The sequence below is a fragment of the Bison bison genome, unplaced genomic scaffold, assembly GCF_000754665.1.
Source record: "Bison bison bison isolate TAMUID 2011002044 unplaced genomic scaffold, Bison_UMD1.0 scf7180017864193, whole genome shotgun sequence".
Classification (NCBI taxonomy): Eukaryota; Metazoa; Chordata; class Mammalia; order Artiodactyla; family Bovidae; genus Bison; species Bison bison.
The window spans coordinates 1,235,604-1,258,997 of NW_011494765.1; the positions used below are offsets into that span (position 1 = coordinate 1,235,604).

At 39.6% G+C, this 23,394-nt stretch overlaps 1 protein-coding gene across 4 annotated transcripts in view; it reads right to left on the reverse strand.

Moving 5' to 3' along the window:
- DENND1A (DENN/MADD domain containing 1A) overlaps positions 1–23,394 on the reverse strand; it is a 520,043-nt gene that overhangs the window by 246,328 nt on the left and 250,321 nt on the right. For all 4 annotated transcript variants that reach the window (XM_010844030.1, XM_010844029.1, XM_010844031.1 and 1 more), the window contains 3 exons: positions 20,456–20,536; positions 15,632–15,685; positions 2,415–2,525 (listed from right to left, as the gene is read on the reverse strand). In XM_010844030.1, the coding sequence (XP_010842332.1) occupies positions 2,415–2,525; positions 15,632–15,685; positions 20,456–20,536 (246 nt within the window). The remainder of the gene's footprint in view (positions 1–2,414; positions 2,526–15,631; positions 15,686–20,455; positions 20,537–23,394) is intronic.

The following is a 23,394-nucleotide window of genomic DNA, read 5'->3' on the forward strand; positions in this document are numbered from 1 at the left end:
AACAGTGTGGAGAGTCCTTAAAAAACTGGAAATAGAACTGTCTTATGATCCAGCAATCCCACTGCTGGGCATACACACTGAGGAAACCAGAAGGGAAAGAGATACGTGTACCCCAATGTTCATCGCAGAAAGGTTTATAATAGCCAGGACATGGAAGCAACCTAGATGTCCATCAGCAGATGAATGGATAAGAAAGCTGTGGTACATATACACAATGGAGTATTACTCAGCCATTAAAAAGAATACATTTGAATCAGTTCTAATGAGGTGGATGAAACTGGAGACTATTATACAGAGTGAAGTAAGCCAGAAGGAAAAACATAAATACAGTATACTAACGCATGTATATGGAATTTAGAAAGATGGTAACGATAACCCTGTATACGAGATAGCAAAAGAGACACTGATGTATAGAACAGTCTTACACTACTGTAAGTTTGTACAGATCATATTCCTAAGATGTGTCTTTGTTTAAGAAAGTCTTGATTACATAAATCATATTTAGAAAAAATATTTAGTTAACAGTTTATATCTGAACACTGTTTATATGTTATGAAAAATGCTTAATTACAAAGGCTGATGTATGTTTTATTTCTGTTTTTTTTAAATGACCTACAGTACTTGGTAGGTGTTCTAAAATTGTTTGGGGAGTGGGGTTTAGAGACTTCTAATAGATGTATAGTTAATTTGGTAATTCTCTCGCATGAGGTATAAGCTTCCATATGCTGGTTATTTAATAGATTTGCTACATAAGTAAAACATGGTTTACCTAGATAGTTTGATATGTATGGGCATTACTCCTAGTAGTATTTGTTTGTTGTCTTTTGTTGCTTTGCTCCTTCCGTGCAGGCTGAGACCTAATCTCCTGCAAGTACAGTAAAATAATTTACCTATTTTTGCAGACCCTATTCATAGGATAAAAAAAATTAAGATTGCCTTTTACTTTTGAAACATTTATATTTGATGAAGTTGCTGTCTTGAGTTTAGTATTGATATTGTGAAAATGAATGCAATTTGGATTTCACATTTAAAAAAAAAAAAAAAAAAAAATTGTGCATACCTGACAAGCAAACAATACCAAAAAAATAAAATAATAAAATTACAATGAAAGCCATAAGGAAAATTCTAATGGTCTCACTAGTTTGCATTTATTAGGTGCCTTGAATTCATAGCTAAACACATAGGTAAATCAGAGGCCTATGATTCTTTCCATAGGTCCTTCAATAGGGAAATTTCCACAACAAGGTCTTTCTACCCTTTCTAACAGTCGATTTCTTTATATAAATTTTACCTCAAAAAAAAAATACTGTAAACACAATAAATTTTAGTTAACAAACATACTCATTTGGGGGAAGCATAATGATGTTTGTGATTTACTTTGAAATACATCAAAAAATAAGATGGCTTGAAGAATGGTATGAGGAATGGATAAATATGTGCCAAAGGAAGCATAGTAATCTGTTAAATGGCAGAATCTAGATGAAATTATGCAGGTGTTCACTGCAAACTGATTTCAATTTTTCTATGTTGGAGAATTTTCATAACAGGTACTGGGAAAAATACAAACTCTTATACTTAGCAAATTAAAAAACTAATATAAAAAGAATATGAAAAAATTTGTATTATATAGTGAAAGTTATTATAATAAAAAAAGAGTTCATCCCAATTTTTAACTCAAGAACCCTATAAGATAAATGGAAAAAGATATTAACAAAATGAAAATAGGAAAAAAAATGCATGAAAAATATTCAGTTACTTCTAACTAAAAAAATTAAAAATAAATCAAACCTGCAATACCATTTTATGCTATTTTGTTAGGAAAATTAAAGCACATGTCCACAAGCACACATACAACTCTGGCAAGGATGCAGTGCAAATGGTACACTCATCCACAACTGGCAACCTCCACAATAAAAAAGCCTGTTTGGGAAGCAATTTGGCATCCATAAGGCACAGCACCTGTCTGTCCTTTGACTTGGTGGTCCCAATTTTTAGAATATGAATTGTATTAGTCAAATGAAGCCAAAAGATGTTCACTGCAGTGTTACCTACGAAAGGATTAAACTATGAACAACCTAAATGGCCCTCAAGAGAAGAAAGATTTAGCAAACGATGACACATCAGTATAATGGAATATGACAGAGACATCTCAAAAATGACAATAACAAAAGCTTATATGGAAATACTTAAAGTGTTCATCACACACAATCAAACAGGAAACTATAACTGATTGTTAAGCTACAAGAATAAATCAAATGTGCATTGACACTGTAAAGGGACATGAATAATTAATAAAAATGACATGTTATTATCTGAGAGGATTGTGGATGATTTCTAAAGTTTTGTTTAATCTTTCTGATACATCTTTCAATTAAAATGAAATGAAACAGCCCGTTTCAAGACTGTCTACTCACAGTGCTGAGTTTGCTGCAAATGATGAGTATCCGGCGTTCGTAGAGCATACTGGCATACAGATGTAACATGTTGTTTACATCCACAGCCACAAAATATTCTGTCAGATTTCTCTAGGAGAAAGAAGAAGGGGAGGTTTGTGGCTTATTTTCTTTGTTCTTATTAGAAACAGTATCTAACAGAATCTAATAATCAGAAAGTATACTTCCCTCTTCCCCTGTCCTAGTCTTTCTCCCTGGAAAACCAGATCTCAGTCACATGTAAATCATGAAACGTGAAGTTGGAACAGAATTTAGAGATGAAGTAGTCTGAGCAACCACACCTCTGAATGGTGATTACAGTCTACAACGTGAGGTCACAGGCAACACTTTCAGTTCTGAAAGGTGAGCAGGACAAGAAGTCTGCAATCTCACAAATGAGGAAATCAAGGCAAGAGAGAGGTACCGAGATCAAAAAACCTAATGACTGGTAAAGACAGGAAGGAAATGGCAATCCACTCCAGGACTATGGCCTGGAAAATCCCATGGACAGAGGAGCATGGTAGGCTACAGCCCATGGGGTCGCAAAGAGTCGGACACGACTGAGCGACTTCACTTCACAGCTCTAATTCGAGGTCCTAGAACTTTCCCAATGCACCATGCCATATGTATAAGCAAAAGAAAGTACCCAGGGACCAAAATGCTTCTGGCATACAGCCTGTTTTTGTCCAACAGGCTCCCCCCGCAAAGGCCGGGCATGCTCCTCTCCAGTCATCACTGCTGGGGTCCCCCTTCTCCACAGTTTACATTCTCTAAAACGGCTCAGCTGGAAGTAAAGCAATTTTCAAGATCTACAATTTCCAGGTATTTCACTCAAAAGACGGGAAAAACCATTGAAAACAAGCAGCAGCAAGTTGTGACAACGCAGTGTTTTAAACTAGCTTTTGTCTGTAGCCTGGGCTTCATTCCTTTAATTAGTACTATAGATTGGTACTCTGCAGATTTCAGAAAAAAAAGTAATGTGTTTCATTTCTGCAACCCTTTCTATACCCACCTGACTTTAATAATACACATGAATATGCTAATTTCTTTAGTGTTACGGGTTTTCAATGCCATACAATATAATCCTCTGAAAATGAAAGGGGTTGGAGAGGGAAGGAACACTATTGCCAGGGGTTGCAGTTTATAATGATGAAAGATCCATAACCCATAAATTCAAGTAAACCAGGTGGATTTTATATGCAAAATAGCATAAAGTGCTTTTCAACAATATTATGGGTTGGGAATAAGAATGGGCACTTATCTTATGATTTATGATTGTTTGATTTGAGTACCAGTTTAACTATTGACCTTTGTAAATAAAGCATGCGTGAATTAACAGGTCCCCATACTGACTACCTACCAAATACCAGGCACTGGACCAGGTACTCTTGGCGGTGTAATTTTAAGCACTCTTCACAAAAATCCAATGAGGTATTATTCTTTCCAACATATAGATAAATTAAGTCTGGGAGAGAGTAGTAACTGCTCAAGTTACTACTGGACCCCAATGCAACACCATAGCCCATATACTTTCTCTTATATTACACTGTCCCTCTTAAATACTTTTAAACATCCACAACATACAATGCTTTACATATATTATTTCACTCATCTTGAAGCCACTCCTTGGACAAATATCTCTTCTGCGTGTGTGTATCCAGACATGTCTGACTCTTTGCGACCCTACGGGCTCTAGCCTGCCAGGCTCCTCTGTCCATGGGATTTCCCAGGCAAGAATACTGGAGTGGGTTGCCATTTCCTCTTCCAGGAGATCTTTCTGATCCAGGGATCAAACCCACATATTGTGCGGCCCCTGCACTGGGAGGCAGATTCATTACCACTGAGCCACCTGGGAAGTTTTATTATCATCTCTACATACAGATAAGAAAACAGAGGTACAGAGGAGTAACTTGACCAAGGTCATACAGTAAGTGGATAAGGCATTGTTCAGTCTTGGGTAGGTTTGTCTCTAAATCTGTGCTTTTTTTCTTTACTGTTGCTGTTGTTCAGTCACTAAGTTGTGTCCAACTCTTTGTGACCCCATAAACTGCAGCACACCAGGCTTCTTTGTCCATCACTATCTCCCTGAATTTCCTCAAATTACATTGTTTTTTTTTTCTTTATACACCACTAAAAATAGTGGATAAAAATCTATATTTGGACAGAACAATGCAGGATCAAAGTATGGCCAAAGAAAAAGTGTTTTTGTTAAAAACTGTTATTCTATTTACTGAGTAATCCTTATGTGCCAGACAATAGGTACTTTACCTATTTTCTCTCTAATCTTCTCAACAACCCTGAGAAAGGCATTATCATCTCCATTTTATAGATGGGAAAACTGAGGCTCAGGAAGGTTAAACAGTCTTCCAAAGGTCACCCAGCTAGAAAGGGCCAAGCTTCCAAACCAACTTTCCTGAACCCCAAACTCTGGCTCTAACCACCATAGCAATTTGCCTCTTAACAAACTTGAAAAACAAAATAAGCAAGAAAGCCAGTTGGAATTGGTCAACAAGTGTATCTCTTGCCCAGTGGACTGAGGAGTGCTGAGCTAATGAAGCCAGGGTAGGGTTTGTTCTGAAGAGTGACACGGCAGAGCTATTCTCGCAAACAAAATACAAGGCCCTCAGCTGAGCATTTCAGTCAAAAGCTTAACTGCTGATGAATTACATGCATTTTTCTTTTAGGAGAGGATGGAAGTAAAAAGAAAATAGAAATGAGGAGCTTAAAGAAGGCCAGAAAGCCCATTAGCACTTTTGACAGATCCAAAGATAACTCTGAAGCCACCAAAACGTGGCCTCAAGAGTCTGCCAAGAAGCTTCACGCTGGGTAGAAATATGTTACACAGCTTGCCGTCCAAATAGGGAGACACAGCGTCAGAGACAAATCCTGTGCCTTATTTTGGTGGGAGAAAAAAAAATCACAAGGATACTTTTGTGGATGGGGAAGGGAACATTTCTGAAATAAAAACACCACTTGGTTGAGGCATAACCCCCAACCCAATCAGGTTCTGAAGGATTCAGGTGCTTGTTCCAAAAACTCTACACAGGTATGTTAAAAATATGTAACATTTAACCAAATTCTCTCTAAACTGTCATGTACTTTTTTTGGTATTTCTCATCCCATCTGTGCTGATTACCAAGATATTTGTGTCTAAACAGAAGCTGTCTTTCTTATCTGCTTCCTCCCTGCCTCTTTCCTTCTGGGACACCACCCGCCTCAGCAGTGGGGAGTGGGTGGGATTGGCCACAGCCCTGGGAACCTCGCTCAGCCCTGGGAGCACCTGTGGGGCAGAGCAGACCTTGGGAACACCTGGAGGGAGCCCTTGCGGTTCCCACCAAGCCTCATCTCAGAAGAAAACCCCTCAGAGAGAGGGGCCTCCTTCCCCCTGCCTTTAAGCATCTGGTGGCTTAAGCTACAGCAACCCTCAATTTCTCAAACCTGTCATGCTTTTCACACCCCTAGGCCTTTACTTCCATTGCTTCCTCCACCTAGAATGCTTTTCCCTTCCTTAAGGACACCCATTTACTTTTCAAGACCCAGCTCAAATGTCACCTCCTCCTGAAAGGTTTCCTCAACTCCTCATTTTTCAAGCTGCCCTTTGTGCTTCCATGACAATCTGTCTCTATCATATAATCACTCAGTTACAAGTATGTTTTTGCCACCAGACTGACATCCCTTTGGGTGAAATGACATATCCCATAATCTAGCAGTTTGATGAAAGAGGGAATCAATGAGTGGAGAAAGCCACTGACTGAAGACTACGGCTCATTAGCTCAGGTGTGAGCAGGGAGGTGTAAGAGAAACACGAGGGCTTGGATGGTGTGTTAGGAAGAATGCAGCACTTGACTTCAGAAAACCTCGGTCTGAATTGGATGAAGTGATCAATTACTTAGTCATAATGAAGGGCCCACAGGAAAAGAATTGACATTGGAGACTCACAAAACCAGGCAAGGTAGCTTTAAAAGCCATCTGAAGCTACATTATTTAAAATGTAAAGAAATAGGCAGTTTGTTCATCAAGTAACTAGGGCAGGGGGTAAGGAGAACTGTACACAGAGGCAGGTGCACATGTCACAGCTAGATCAACCATATTTCTCGGATAGGTAAGAACACAGTATAGGGAGTGTGGAATAAGAAAAGAAGGCTTCCGTGGCAAGGAGTCCTGTGTCAGGACTGCAGCCAGAGCATATTGTGAGCTTGTATTTATAAAATACACAGGTATGCCACTTTCTCCCAGCACTTGGCTTCAGTGGAATTAAGTCTTCAGTCTTCCACTTCTGTCTCCTATAATCAGCTAGTCAACAAATACTGATGACTCCTACTAAGTGCTTAGTAAACCCTGGGAGCTGTGCCCACAGAGATTAACTAAACATGATCCCCACTTTCCACAAGTGGCACTGGACCCAGAAACCTGGTATGCCAAGAACTGTCAGTTCAGTCGCTCAGTCATGTCCGACTCTTTGCAACCCCATGGACTGCAGCATGCCAGGCTTAGAACTCTGATGCTGGCTAAACATGCTCCACAGCTGGCTGAGAAGGGAAGATTCAGCTCTGCCAGATGGATATGAGGTGAAGGCTGGGGAAGACTTGACATAGGAGAAGACACTTGCTCTAGGCCTCCAACAAGGGGTTCACTCAGGGCACGCGGGAGAAGCATGTTCCAGCCAGAGGCAAGAGGGAGAGAGCGGCTCTACGCAGGTCAGTGGAGTGAAGGGCAGGATGCAGGGCAGGGAATGTGCTGGGGTAGAGAAGCTGGGTTCAGAGCCTATGGGAGCCTAGACTTTCCTCACAGCTAACAGGGAGCTGCGGAAGGATTAGGACATAAGCATATCTGTGCTGCAGAAGAATCTCCCTAGAGGTCCTGTGGAGGATGTACAGGAGGGGGCAAGCAGCTAACAGGTGCTACTGCCATATTCAGGGAGAGAATGAATAAAACAAGTTATTCAAATAAAAACTTTGCATATGGATGTCACAGATCTCTGTAAACTGGAATCCAGGACTTGATAATGGTTAGACTTGAGAGGGGGTTGGCAGGATCTGGGACAAGCCCCTGAATTCCAGGTTCCTGTGCTCCACATCTGTCCACTTGCCTGACAAGTTTTTTTTTAAGGGAAAGTCCAGCCTTTTGATGAAGAATCAACTGTCCTTCTAAAGAACCACCAATGCTGTCAAACAAAGTGTACCCCTAGTCTTGGGCCTAGTGTCCTGGGTTATAATGTCATCATGGCTAAGCCAATTATCAATTATCAGGGAACAACCACCTCCTTTATTCCCTGATAATTACTCTTCCATGTGACTCATCTTCTAGAAAAGGAAAACCTTGCTTAGAGGGACTGCTTCCCAGTGTCTATGCTCAAAAGGGCTGAGTCTTCTCAGTGCCAGTATGTTTTTTAGGCTTAAGGAAGAACAGTCCTTTTATATTCATGGAGTTTAAGCATTATTTCAGTTGCATATAGTTATGTGCCTCTGAGCATCCTCCTTTATGTCTAGCGTTTATTAAATGGGCCCAATATATAGGGTTAAGAAGCAGGGACACGAAGTTGACCACTTCCCAGGCTGAATGGGGCTCAGTTCTGAGGAAGGTCTCTGGTTAACAGAGACAGAGCAGCCTGGAAGTTAAGCTTCAAAAGAGGCATGTGCTGCACAAGTTCCTTAGACTCTCCAGGCTTTTCATCTCCACAAAGCAACAGCGGCGAAGAACCCTTCCAGCTCTAACTCTCTGTGGCTCTAAATCCAGACAAAGAAGAGAGGAAGACACCTGGCAGAACACCATTTCCCCCAGGAGAAGCCCCATAATGGCTGCTGCCTGCTAGCTGTCCCTGCTGGTTGCAGTACCAATCCAGGTGGCTGGGGACTTCAGGCTCACTGTGATCCACGCCCCGGGTGAGGAAGCAGGTGGGGATGGGTGTGGTGATCAGGGGTGGGGAATGGGGGGTGGGTGCAATGAGCCTCAGGATGGAAGGGGATACAGTGGAGCTTAGAGAAAAAGCGTCTTAGGTTCAGTACCTTAGGGAAATGAGATAATCCCCAAACCAAAGAACAGACTCTAAGCTGGGTACTCCTTGGAGCCTTTGAAACAGATGCTAGTCCGCCCCACGGTCTGTCATTTTATTAGTCTTTGTCACTCTCAGCTTCATACACAGTATAGATGATAAAGACTTACTGTACTATGTCTGGAAGAGACAGTTCAAGAAGCTGGTTTTGCCCAGGGAACTTATTTCCTGAAACAGCTCCTGCTCAGATTATTTTACCATAATGTAAATCTTTAAAATCCTCAATTTTTAAAAAAGAATTTAGGTTACTTTAGTTGTGTAGGATTCTTAAAAAGGAATTATAAATTTGGATTCTAAAATAATCAGTTTGAGAAAGAATCCCACACACTCACATAAGCAATCAAGTCAGAGAAGTATATTATAGGAAAGAAAGCAGAGTTTACCCAGAGGTCAACTTTATCCCTCTGTGTGAATGGAAAAACCATTAGAATAAACAATTACCTGACAACTCTTAATAGCAACAATGGAATTCTCTATAATCTCAGGACTTGATAATAGGTCTCCTACTACCACCTCAACTTTGTTTATTTTTGAAAGTCACAACGAGTTCATAAATCTTTTCTATATCATGGTGCATCTTTTGACAAAGCGGAGTCTGGCCAATGTTATATGTAACTGTCCATTTTAAATGCTTTCCTCGCATCATTAACCACTTGGAATGACACAGGCCAGATAATCAAGACAGGTTTGTTTAATATTCTAAAACAAGGTCTATATGATTATCCATTAATCAAAAGTAAACTTCAAAACCTGGCCACTAAAAAAATCCCTTATACAGCCAGTTTAAAAAGTAATTATTAATACGTATTTGTTTGTGATCTGTGACTTTTTAAAAAATGCAGGTCAACCGTTTAAAATTTATAAAAATTTATGCTCATTTAATTACTGCCTGTATAAAATTCACTCCTACATGTGTTAGCTTGATAGACAGAAAAAACCCTGAAGAGCAATTACATAGTGATAGTTTTTCAGTGAAAAGGAAGAAAATATTTTTACACAGAAACTGAAGAAATAATGAGAATTAACTTCAACAGGGATCTGAAAATGGAAAGAATTAATTTTCTACATTTGCTTTTCATTAACATCTTGCAGACTCACTGGCCCAAAAGCCAAGTGAAAGGAACTGTTATTTTTCCTTCTCCTGAGAGTGACTGCATTGCTCATTCATTCAATCATTTCATAAATGTACACTGAATATCTACTCTGTTTTAGGTACAGTGTTAATAACGGAGATTCACTGCTGAAAAAATACTGACCCCTGTCCATATGGAAGCAGAAACTAAACACATAGTCACACGATTAATTATATAATTTACACTTAGGATGAATGATTTCTTAGGAAGGTACTGGGAGCCATGCAGTGGAGGGCCAGGACCCAGCAGCATCTCGGTGCTAGAATCAGACTGACCCAAATGTGACTGGCTGGGTGGCTAGGGGCAAGTTACTTTACATCTCTGGGCTTCGTTTCCTCTGCAGAATAGGGATAACAACCACACTGTAAGGTGGCTGTGAAGATGTCATGATATAACAAATATTAATAGTACCTGATCTGATCCATGGTGGGTGTTCAACCAGTACTACCTCCTTTGTCTCTCATGTTAATCCTTCCCTGAAATCGTCCAAAGAATAGGATTATCTGGTGACAGAATCAAGTTTCATACCCCCATCCTTTTACCCGTTTCTTGTTCTCTTAGTTCAGTATGTTCGTAAGAGGAGACAAACATATAGTATACACAACACCTTCCACATGACAGGCACGAGTGTCCTGGACTCCATTCCTTGTACCATTTCCAGTCAACAGTGGATGCTAAGAGGCTTTCGTAGCCAAACATACACTCCATGAGAAGTGTTGATCTTCACAGCCAGTAATGTCAGCAAAAACCGAGACAAGACAAGCTCCAAGAAGTAATGCACCTAGCCCTCCACAGCAACTCAAGAGAGGTTAAGGCTAGAATTAAAAGAGAGCCAAAGGATGAAGGGAAAGGAAGGATCATCAAAAGCAGTATCTCTGTTGCACCAGGCATTGAACTTGGAACTTTACATGTAATACTTCATTTGTTCCTCCCATTTTGCTTTATTAGACGAGGACGCTAGAGAATATAAGTATCTCAAAATCCCCAGAGTGGTACAGCCCAGTGTTTGGCTGTCTCCAAAACTCATGTTCTTTCCACCAGCAGACTACATCATATTAACAACTCCTTCGTTATTGCTTGTTTCAATTTGCAATGCAGCAATTTAGTCATTTTAAATTAATCCTTGAAAAATCACCAAGAGAGTAAAATGCAAATTTCAACATGGCTAGAGCTCAACAGTGAGTCTATGTCAAAAATCACACAAATTGGTCCTACATAAGTTCAGATTCTCCTTAGAGGAAAAGCTTTCCTGCTTCATTTCATACTTGAAATAGGAAAAACCATTTCTTTTCCTTTTTCCTCATAAATATCAAAAGTCAACCATACGGAGGCAGGGGGGTATAATGGAAACAAAATGCTTTGGTTCCTTACAAACCCGGGTCACTACACCCCATTTGGAAGCAGACCTTGGGCTCTAACCTCAGGCCTGTGAGTCCTGGGTCCCCACATGTAAAATGAGGCTCACGTCTACCTCTCACAGAGTAGCTGTAAGGATTTAAATGGAACCATGTATGTTAGGAGGCTGGCAGATTGTTTTTATTATTCCTGCTTAGAAACAAACAAGGCCAGCCTTTTACTGGTTTGCAAAGGAGGATTTAGAGGACAATGGGTCATACGCAGGGAATTGGTTCATTAGTGGCAAAATCAGCAGAGGGAATGCAAATTTTTTTTTTTAATGGTGGGGGCAGGGGAGGTGGCATACAGTGCGGAAAGGAATTGGAGGTGGGGCTAAGAAAAAGATGAAGTTTTTTTTCCTACACTATTTTTAATCTTAGCAATTGTGGTTTTGAAAATTGAGAAATTACCAGGACTTTCAGGTACCTTACAGTTCTTAAGGAATTCGCAGTCCTTAAAATTAAAAAATTAAAAGATGAATTTAACTTAGGCGATGACTGCTATTATAACATTATTTATAATAGCAGAACATTAGAAACAATCTAAATGTCTATTAATAGGTGAAGCATAGTTAAAACATGAGGGCATTTCCATGGATTTAACACATGTATTTGCTTTTCTCTCTCCTGATACCATGCAACTATCAGCCCTCAGCCAGGAAAAGTCACAATGATATAATTTTGAGAGGCATAAACCTCAAAGAACAGGAGAAAAGAGAGTAATGGAAGAGAGATGTCAAAATTTTTGGAAGCCAGATGTTATTAAAGAAATGGTTCTTAACGTGGGTCATTCAGCCCCAGTGAACTTTTAGCAATGTCTGGAGACACAGTCATCACAGGTGGAGATGTTGGTACCATCTTACAATGGATAGAGCTCAGGGATGCTGTTGAACACCCTGCAACATACAAGACAACCCTAAACAACAAAGAATGATCTGGTCCAGGGTATCAAGAGTATCAATCAAGGTTGAGAAACTAGAGAAGACTGAGTTGGCAGCCCAGAAAAGTCTGGGACCAGGGCAGAGGGCAGCAAGTATCCAGCCCAACTCACATCACAGAACTCTAGAAAAGTTCAGGAATTGGAGACATCCAGGACCTCTAAAGGCTAAGTGAAGAGTGCCAATAAAAATTAGAGTATTCAGTCCCAAGATACTCCTCTCCCAGCTCACTCAGCTAGTCAACTAGCCTTTTGGCACCCTTCCTGAGCGATAAATGTTTACTTTCTGGTAACCAGAAAGACTTGGGAACACTAGGTACAGCTGAGCACAGGGGATAAATAATTAAATAAAAATAGGAGAGGTGCTTAAAGTATACATGCTAAATGTTCATATTCTATAAGCTACCACCCTACTTGGCTTCCAGAACACCTGTAATAAAGCTTACACTATTGGCAAGAGAAAACCGACTGGTCCAAAAGGAAAGATTTTGATATGATCATTAATATCTAAATAATAGCCAATTTCAATGTCTTCCCCTCTGTGACCCAACTATTCCATCAAGTAGATGAATATTTAATTTCTAGTTTTATTTCATTGTAATAAAAGACAGTGGCCTGTGAAAATCTGAGTTTTCCTATTTTGAATTCTTCAGTGCAATCTAGCACATAATCAATTTTCATAAATGTTCCAGGTCACATCCCTGGTTTCTGCTCTTTCTATAGGACTTTTCCAGTTTGAGGGGGGTTTCTTCACTGTCTATACCTTATTGACTGCTCAATAATCATCTCCTTTAAATTGCAGAAATTCCTCAAATTTTCTAGTTCATGGTGGCTCCTTCTGCCATTAAGTGGACATTTTTCTCCTTAATTTTATAGTTCTTTTGTCATTTCAATGGAATTTTGAGGGAGATAAAAGGTTAAATTATGGGCTCACAGGGTAGCAAAGTATATGAGAATTCATTTTCTAGTATCAAAAAGATTAATGTTTAAATTCCAATTCTACCACTTCTTGAAATAATATTCAGCCTTAAAAAAGAAGGAAATTCTGATATGCTACAGCATGGATGAGCCACAAATGCATTATGCTAAGTGAAATAAACCAAACACAAAAGGACAAGTATTATATGACTCTCCTTAAATGAAGTGCCTAGAGTAGTCAAATTCATACAGTCAGAATAGTGGTTGCCAGGTGATGGGAGGAAAAGGGAAATGAGTTGTTTAAAGAGTTGGTTTCAGCTGGGAAAGATGAAAAAATTCTGGAGATGGATGTTGGTGACACTTGCACAATAATGTAAATGTGTTCACCAATGAAATTATATATTTAAAAGAGGGTTAAAACAGTAAATTTTATGTTATGTATATTTTGCCACAAGTTAAAAAAATAATTGAGTGCCTTAGTGGTAGTGATTCTGTATTTAACTCTACATAGTACTATGTACAGTTCAAGTAAAATATTTTGAAATATGTCTTAAGACTAGACTAGCTATGTGATTCAGCTTGTTCAGGGGGCAAATATTACCCTCTGCTGTCTCAGACTCAAGTTCATTGCTACGTTTTTAAGAGACAGGGGTGGGGGTCCTTACACTTTTATCCACAAATCCTTTACTTTCTTAAAAGTGAATTAAAAAATGTAGTAGGAGCACAATTCTACTTGAGTATATCTACCCTAATTAAAAAAAAAGATCTTCACGACCAAGATAATCACGATGGTGTGATCACTCACCTAGAGCCAGATATCCTGGAATGTGAAGTCAAGTGGGCCTTAGAAAGCATCACTACGAACAAAGCTAGTGGAAGTGATGGAATTCCAGTTGAGCTATTTCAAATCCTGGAAGATGATGCTGTGAAAGTGCTGTACTCAATATGCCAGCAAATTTGGAAAACTCAACAGAGGCCACAGGACTGGAAAAGGTCTGTTTTCATTCCAATCCCAAAGAAAGGCAATGCCAAAGAATGCTCAAACTACCGCACAATTGCACTCATCTCACACGCTAGTAAAGTAATGCTCAAAATTGTCCAAGCCAGGCTTCAGCAGTACGTGAACCGTGAACTTCCAGATGTTCAAGCTGGTTTTAGAAAAGGTAGAGGAACCAGAGATCAAATTGCCAACATCCGCTGGTTCATGGAAAAAGCAAGAAAGTTCCAGAAAAACACCTATTTCTGCTTTATTGACTATACCGAAGCCTTTGACTGTGTGGATCACAATAAACTGTGGAAAATTCTTCAAGAGATGGGAATACCAGACCACCTGACTTGCCTCTTGAGAAATCTGTATGCAGGTCAGAAGCAACAGTTAGAATTGGACATGGAACAAAAGACTGGTTCCAAATAGGAAAAGGAGTACATCAAGGCTGTATATTGTCACCCTGCTTATTTAACTTCTATGCAGAGTACATCATGAGAAACGCTGGGCTGGAAGAAGCACAAGCTGGAATCAAGGTTGCTGGGAGAAATATCAATAACCTCAGATATGCAGATGACACCACCCTTATGGCAGAAAGTGAAGAGGAACTCAAAAGCCTCTTGATGAAAGTGAAAGTGGAGAGTGAAAAAGTTGGCTTAAAGCTCAACATTCAGAAAACTAAGATCATGGCATCTGGTCCCATCACTTCATGGCAAATAGATGGGAAAACAGTGGAAACAGCGTCAGACTTTATACTGGGGGCTCCAAAATCACTGCAGATGGTGATTGCAGCCATGAAATTAAAAGACGTTTACTCCTTGGAAGGAAAGTTATGACCAACCTAGATGGCATATTAAAAAGCAGAGACATAACTTTGCCAACAAAAGTCCGTCTAGTCAAGGCTATGGTTTTTCCAGTGGTCATGTATGGATGTGAGAGTTGGACTGTGAAGAAAGCCGAGCGTGGAAGAATTGATGCTTTTGAACTGTGGTGTTAGAGAAGACTCTTGAGAGTCCCTTGGACTGCAAGGAGATCCAACCAGTCCATTCTAAAGGAGATCAGTCCTGGGTTTCTTTGGAAGGAATGATGCTGAAGCTGAAACTCCAATACTTTGGCCACCTCATGCGAAGAGTTGACTTATTGGAAAAGACTCCGTTGCTGGGAGGGATTGGGGGCAGGAGGAGAAGGGGACAACAGAGGATGAGATGGCTGGATGGCATCACTGACTCGATGGACATGAGTTTGGGTGAACTCCGGGAGTTGGTGATGGACAGGGAGGCCTGGAGTGCTGCAGTTCATGGGGTCGCAAAGAGTTGGACACGACTGAGCGACTGAACTGACCCTAATAAAGAGATCTTCGTACGAGAAGTTCTTTATACAAAAGCATTTTATTTACAAGAAAAAGTAAAACCAACTCGATTCACAACAGCAAAGAAATAGCTAAGTAAACAACACAGCAAATTGAATATTATGCAGTCAAAAAAAATGATTATGAATGAAATGGCAAAATGCTTATATAAGAGGTAATTCTAACTATGTAAATAATACATTCTAAAAAGACTACAATGAGACACCAATATGTTAATAGGTGAGTAATTTGCAAAGTATGAATAATGATTATTTCTTGTCTTTATACTTCTTTATTTTTCAAATATTCTCTATATGGTTTTGCTTTTATAATGTATTGTTTTTATAGTAGGAAAATATACCCCTTTATTTTCTTTCAAAATTAGTAAAAATGAAGAATAAAAATTTAATTCACATCTGCCCAAGTACTTACATTCTCAGGGATGCTGGGAAGTTCTCTGGTATCAGGCACAGTAAAATAAGAATGCTGTAAAGGAAGATAAAAAATATTTATTCCTGAAAAAGTATGCAACAAGCACATCATTCAGAAACCAGGTAAATGATATGAAGATAATTCCTCACTCAACTAAAGAAATAAGCATTTCACTCATAGAGAATAGTCTAAGGAATATTTTCTTTGGATAATATTGGATTAAAGCCAGATACATTAAATCACCGTTTAGTAGATGGAGTTCTTTTCCATGAGAGAGGAACATCTTTAGGAAATACAAAAGAACAGTTCAAAGAAGTTAAAGGCTAATTTCTCATATGACATTTTCAGGCTACTGAACACATGAAAGCTGCAGACTTCATAATTTATTGTTCACTGAGGCATGTGGACTCCAGGGACCAAATATCACTAGGTTTACTCATGAATGGTCTTTACCAACCAAACCTGCAATTTAATTTCAGCATCTGAGATTATACTCATCTATAAACTGTGGGCCAAATCTGTCCCAAAGGCCCAAGGGATGGTAAGGATAGCTCCAGCCGAGGGACTGCAGCACTGAGACACTGTAGACGGCTAACAGTGGAGAATGTCTCTCAACTACGCGTGCTCTCCAAGTAAGCCTCCTGACTTCCAGTGCAAATTCCAGTGAAGGGAGCTGAATCAGTGGAGTTGAAACCCTGACCTGTTCAGAGAACTTTTAAGGAGACATCTCCATGCATGTAACAAGCATGTGTCTCTGAGTTAAATGAAAATAGGATGAACTGATGACACCTCCTCTGTGCTCCTAAAGACGCAGAGAACAATGGCAAGCAGGAATGGAAAGAGCTTGGTGCTGGCCAATTAAAGAAGGGATTGTGCAAAGGCCAGGAAAGGTCACATACAGAGAATGTCAGCTTAGCCATGGCCTAAGTTCAAACCTAGACCCCCAAGTGACATTTCAGGAAGCTCCCACCCCCCATTCTTGGATAACTACAAAATAAGTAAGTCTCTGGAAAAATGAGTTGCACAGGCTTCCTAAAATGAAAGGCTTCCAATAACAAAAAGGCCAACAATAACATTATAAGCTATTTTTCTAATATTCGGCAGATATTTACGAACATCTGCTACATGGAAGGCTTTACCTTCCAAGTATAAAGTACCACCAGATACTTTATAAACAGTATCTCTAATTTCCACAGGAAAATTTAAGAAATTATCTCCATATTACAAATGGGTAAAATAAGGCTTAGAGAAGTAAAGTGACTTAAGGTCATATAGCTAGTTGGTGACAGAACTAGGATTGAAACCAGGTTTGCATAACCAGAGCTTTGTTCTTTCCATGATAACACACTGTTATACCTGTGCTTTTTATGAGCAAATTATAGCTAAAGCTATTTGAATTAAATAAACTAAAAAGTAAAAAGCAACAAATATTAAAAGATAACTTAAGAAAACACCCTTTGTAGTGCATTATTCCAAAATCTGTGTCTTTGTGCCAAAACATTATATATTAAGGATTACAATAGAGGGGACATAGGTAAACCTATGTCTGATTCATGTTGATATTTGGTAAAAACCAACACAATAAAGAAATTATCCTTCAATTAAAAAAAAAAAACCAAACCAGCTCTCCAACAAATACTAAAGGATATTCTCTAGACAGGAAACACAAAAATGGTGTATAAACTCGAACCCAAAACAATAAAGTAAATGGCAACGGGATCATACTTATTAGTAATTACCTTAAACGTAAATGGGTTGAATGCCCCAACCAAAAGACAAAGACTGGCTGAATGGATACAAAAACAAGACCCCTACATATGTTGTCTACAAGAGACCCACCTCAAAACAGGGGACACATACAGACTGAAAGTGAAGGGCTGGAAAAAGATTTTCCATGCAAATTGGGACCAAAAGAAAGCAGGAGTCACAATACTCGTATCAGATAAATTAGACTTTAAAACAAAGGCTGTGAAAAGAGACAAAGAAGGTCACTACATAATGATCAAAGGATCAATCCAAGAAGAAGATATAACAATTATAAATATATATACACCCAACATGGGAGCACCGCAGTATGTAAGACAAATCCTAACAAGTATGAAAGGAGAAATTAACAATAACACAGTAATAGTGGGAGACTTTAATACCCCACTCACACTTATGGATAGATCAACTAAACAGAAAATTAACAAGGAAAAAAAAAAACAAACAAACATGTATCTATAAAGCTCACTAAAGCAAAGCACAGTAAAATGAGGTATGGCAATAAAAGGCAAAAAAATAAATAAATAAAATAAAATAAAATAAAAGTATTGTAGTAGAGATCATGTAGCATATTCGTTATGGGAAACTAATTAAGTCAACTCAAGAACAAAGATTAAAATAGTAAAAGTAAAATACAAGGTTAAATTCGATGCCATAAGATACCAAATTTTATACCAAATGGCTAGAAGGCAGTCCCAGGAACTGTTCAGTAACGGCAGTCTACATGGTGATGAAGTCACTGAATAAGGATTAGCACAGTGAGGGAGAAAGGACTGGAACTGCAGAGTCAGCCACTTAATAGTTATGTGATCGTAGGCAATTCCAATTAATAGCTCAGAAGCTATTTTTTTTTAACCTGTAAATGGGAACTGTTCAGAACAACTGTTCTGAAGAATAAATGTTTTGTATGTGAAGTGTCTAGCATTCCATCAATGGTATTTTAATAGAAAATTATTATCACTATTCTCAACTGTAGGTTTGTATTCCGATTTTTCTCAATCACCTACAGCAGACACACAGAAACACTCTTGTGACTAAAGACAAAAAGTCCAAGACTGTCATTTTATCATCTTTTCAGGCTTTATAATCTAGATGAGACTAACTTTTCAGAAATGAAACACACAGAGAGGAATTCCTTGTGAACAGGAAAAAAAGAAAATATCTGCCTTTACAAATGCAACAGATTGTAAATAGTGAGCCTATGCAATCCCCAAACCAAGTAGTCCCCAGGCTGTCCTTTGAGATTCTGTCTTGCTCCATCGCCCATGAAATGCTGGGACCAGAGGAGGTCAGAAACATTCCTAGAAACCACTGGCATGAAACAGCTGCACCTTCCAACAGTTCTTCCTGCCCCAGCAATGGCTTGTCCTTGAGGCCTGGCAGCCACTCAGGGGAAGGATAAGGCCCTTCCTCCCCAGCAGCTGGTGACCCAGCCCGGCTACTCCCCAGCTACCTGTCGGATGTCATTACAGACTGAAGCAGGGAGATCAAGCTGCTTAGGAAAAGGGACAGAGACAAGGGCAAGGCTGCTCAGCTCTGCAGCAGGGAGTAGGGCAGGTTTAAAGCTCATTTCTTCATCTTTTTCAGACATTCTTCCTTACACAATATTTCTTGGAAAAGGCTTCTTTCCCTCCTCTGCTCCACTGCAATAAGCAAAAGCCTCTACCAATTCCTTCTTTCCTTCCTTTCTTTCAACATTCATGGCCTAGTGGAAAAAAACATAGGCTTGGGTTTAAAAGCCCCAATCTCACTGATTAACCATACGACCTTGGATGGGCAAGTATCTTTTCCTCTCTAAGTCTTAACTATGACATAAGAATGCCAATATCTATTTTTAGAGTTGTTTTAAACATTAGAGATATATACTTGGCATAAATTAGGAACTTGGTATATAGTAGATGTATTATTAGTTATTGGCAGTAATACTGCTTTTAATGTGATCATCATAAAAAACCTTTCCATGTTCATTTTCTTTAAGAGGGCAAATACTGAGATAATTACCATTGACTATCAACACTGTACCTGCTTCTAGTGAAGATGAAAGACAAAACTTTTTAGAACATTCAGACCCTACAACATTGGGGAAAACAGCCCCTGGATAATCAATAGCTGGCCAAAGAGTGTCCATCTGAGAATTCTGAAGAAGGTCATGACTAGCATTTGACCCAGAGAATTACAGTAACTAAAATATGAAAAACAAAAAAAAAAAACCCTTCTTATCCAACACCTTATCTGATAGATGAGGAAATCGAGGCCCATGAGGTTAAAGGTTTTGATTAAGATCACTCAGGTCATTGGCAAAACTATGACTTGGGGATTGAAATCTCCCAGTTTACAATTCAAAAGCTTTTCTACCCAGACCACATAGCATGTATGTAAGAGAGTTCAAGGAAACAATCTGGCCAGGAACTGTGCTAGGCAGTCTCCATTCTCATCCTCAAGAGAGGGTGTGCAGTCCAGTGGGGGAGATAGGAAAACAGGTTGTTCCAAAGTGTTGTGACTAAGTACTGCAAAGTGTACAAGATGCTTGGGACAAAAAAAGAAAACCTTACCTAAGCCTTCGGGGGTGTGAGGGGAGGATTTTGCTGGAATAAAAATTTGAGTTGAGTTCTGAAGGATGAGTATGGGTTACCCTGGTAAACAGGGGAAAGGTGGTATTGAAGGTTTGGGGAAGCAGGATGGGCTTCAGCAAAGGCACAGACACAGCAGGGTTGTGTGGGGTCACCGGGTGGAGGAGGCGAAGCATGAGGCAGGGAGCCCCAGGACAGGGGTTGAGGAGGCAAGGGTTGGCTGTCCCATTCCAAGCCCAACACCTGCCATCAGGAGATGCTAGTGATGGAATGATAGACAGGAAGAGAGGAGCATGGGGGCATTTGGGAGCCCTCTCTCATGAAATCATAGAGAAAGAAAGAAATACAACTCCCTGGCCTGTCTTGAGATCTCTAAGTATTTGGGGGTGGGGAAGGTACATATGACAAAAAGACAATCTCATTTGGCTCTTTCTTATTGTTAACAATGGAATGGTTTCTCAGTGATTGCTAATATTCTACCCCCACTTACCACACTGAGATGAACAGACACTCCTGGGTCAGGGATAGGAAGTTTGTACAGAGTTTCAAGAAGCTCATTCCACTGACTCTCCTGAAAGAAATAAAAGGCTTAAGTAACAAAGGCAAGACTGAGCCCTTAGTCAGAGACCTGCAGGGAGGTCTGGGCACACAGTGAACTATGGGCCCTCATGACTGAGGGGGCTGGGGAGGTGCTGGCCCCACAACAGAAATAGGTTTGATATTCAAGTAGAGTTGGACAAAAGACAGTGCTTATGGCTCAATAAAAGAACCAAATAGATCCTCCCACACCAAGTTTGACATTTTCTACTCAGTGAGACACCTACCATGACCGCCTTTTATGGATCATATACCATAAGCTCTCAGCAAATCTATCCTCTCAACTCCATAGCAACAACTTTTAAATGCAAACAATCCCAGCTTACAGGGCGGGGGTGGTAGGGAGAAATAACGATGACACTATAGATCTTGTCTTTATCATCATTACTCTCAATTAATTTTATTGAGTGTTCACCAGATACACACAGCAGCCTCCAATTATGGAAAGTTAAAAATGAACTACTACAACAGCACGCAATAGAGGCTGGTGGCTGTGCATTTTAATTAGAGAAATCGAGCCACAGGATGAAACATAAAGCAGTACAAATTATTCGATTGAAAACAGATTCACCTTTAAAATGCTCAAAAGAACACTGCTTACAGAATCATCCAAAAGCTATTTCTCCCACCCTGTGGAATTCTCTGTGCTGATAAAATAGTAATAAGCTTACATTTGTACCCATTTGGTAGCTGTTTTCAGCCTCACAACTACCTCACTTTACAGACTGAAAACTAAGGCTCCGAAGGGTAAAGCAACTTGACTCAAATCAGCCAGCTGGGAACTGCACAGCCAGAAGCTAACCACAGGTTTTCTGTGTTCAAACCCAGAGCCCTCTCTGCTGTTCACAACTGTCTTTGTTAGTGAATTTAAAGGAGAGGGAAAAGAGGATAAGTCCAGATTAAAATCATGTTTTCAATCTGAATTCATAACTTACTCAAATTTCTCAGAGGGTAGAAATGAACATGTGCAGGCACACAAGTTTAATTTTGCTTTGAAACAATCTCAAACTTACAGAAGAATTTTAGGACATTACAAAAACAACAACAACAAAAAAACCCTTTATTTTCCATTTGAGGGTGGATTACCAGTATTATGCCCTGTCATCCATAAACACCAAGGATGTTCTCTTACATAACCACAATCAGGAAATTAACACTGAAACATCATCATCATCTAATCCTCAGATCCTACCAAATGTTGTCAATTATGCCAATAATGTCCTTGATAGCAAAACAATCCAGTTCAGGAACAAGTGCTGCCTTCAGTTGCTATGACTCTAGTTTCTATCAGTCAGGAACAGTTCCTACATTTGTAAGAACTTGACAGTGAAACCAATCACTTTGTAGAATAATGCTCACTTGTCTGATGTTTTCTACTGATTCAGATTTCAATTCATCCCATTTCTGCTGACGCTCACTTTAATCATTTGATTAATTCATCTGATGTCTCTACTGTAAGATCAATCATTCTCCCTCTGTGTTGAGTAAGCATTTTGTGAAGCAATACTTTATGTAAATCAATAGCTTTTTAGTTTCTCTTCACTTTCCACCATAAGGGTGGGGTCACCTGCATATCTGAGGATATTGATATTTCTCCCGGCAATCTTGATTCCAGCTTGTGCTTCTTCCAGCCCAGAGTTTCTCATGATGTACTATGCATATAAGTTAAATAAGCAGGGTGACAATATACAGCATTGACGTATTCCTTTTCCTATTTGGAACCAGTCTGTTGTTCCATGTCCAGTTCTAACTGACCTGCATACAGGTTTCTCAAGAGACAGGTCAGGTGGTCTGGTATTCCCATCTCTTTCAGAATTTTCCAGTTTATAGTGATCCACACAGTCAAAGGCTTCGGCATAGTCAGTAAAGCAGAAATAGATGTTTTTCTGGAACTCTCTTGGTTTTTCGATGATCCAGCAGATGTTGGCAATTTGATCTCTGGTTCCTCTGCCTTTTCTAAAACCAGCTTGAACATCTGGAAGTTCACAGTTCACATATTGCTGAAGCCTGGCTTGGAGAATTTTGAGCATTACTTTACTAGCGTGTGAGATGAGTGCAATTGTGCGGTAGTTTGAGCATTCTTTGGCATTGCCTTTCTTTGGGATTGGAATGAAAACTGACCTTTTCCAGTCCTGTGGCCACTGCTGAGTTTTCCAAATTTGCTGGCATGTTGAGTACAGCACTTTCACAGCATCATCTTCCAGGATTTGAAATAGCTCAACTGGAGTTCCATCACCTCCACTAGCTTTGTTTGTAGTGATGCTTTCTAAGGCCCACTTGACTTCACATTCCAGGATGTCTGGCTCTAGGTGAGTGATCACACCATCATGAAAGTGAAAAAGGAGAGTGAAAAAGTTGGCTTAAAGCTCAACATTCAGAAAATGAAGATCATGGCATCTGGTCCCATCACTTCATGGGAAATAGATGGGGAAACAGGGGAAACAGTGTCAGACTTTATTTTTGGGGGCTCCAAAATCACTGTAGATGGTGACTGCAGCCATGAAATTAAAAGATGCTTACTCCTTGGAAGGAAAGTTATGACCAACCTAGATAGCATATTAAAAAGCAGAGACATTTCTTTGCCAACAAAGGTCTGTCTAGTCAAGGCTATGGTTTTTCCAGTGGTCATGTATGGATGTGAGAGTGGGACTGTGAAGAAAGCTGAGCGCTGAAGAATTAATGCTTTTGAACTATGGTGTTGGAGAAGACTTGAGAGTCCTTTGGACTGCAAGGAGATCCAACCAGTCCATCCTAAAGGAGATCAGTCTTGGGTGTTCATTGGAAGGACTGATGTTGAAGCTGAAACTCCAATACTTTGGCCACCTCATATGA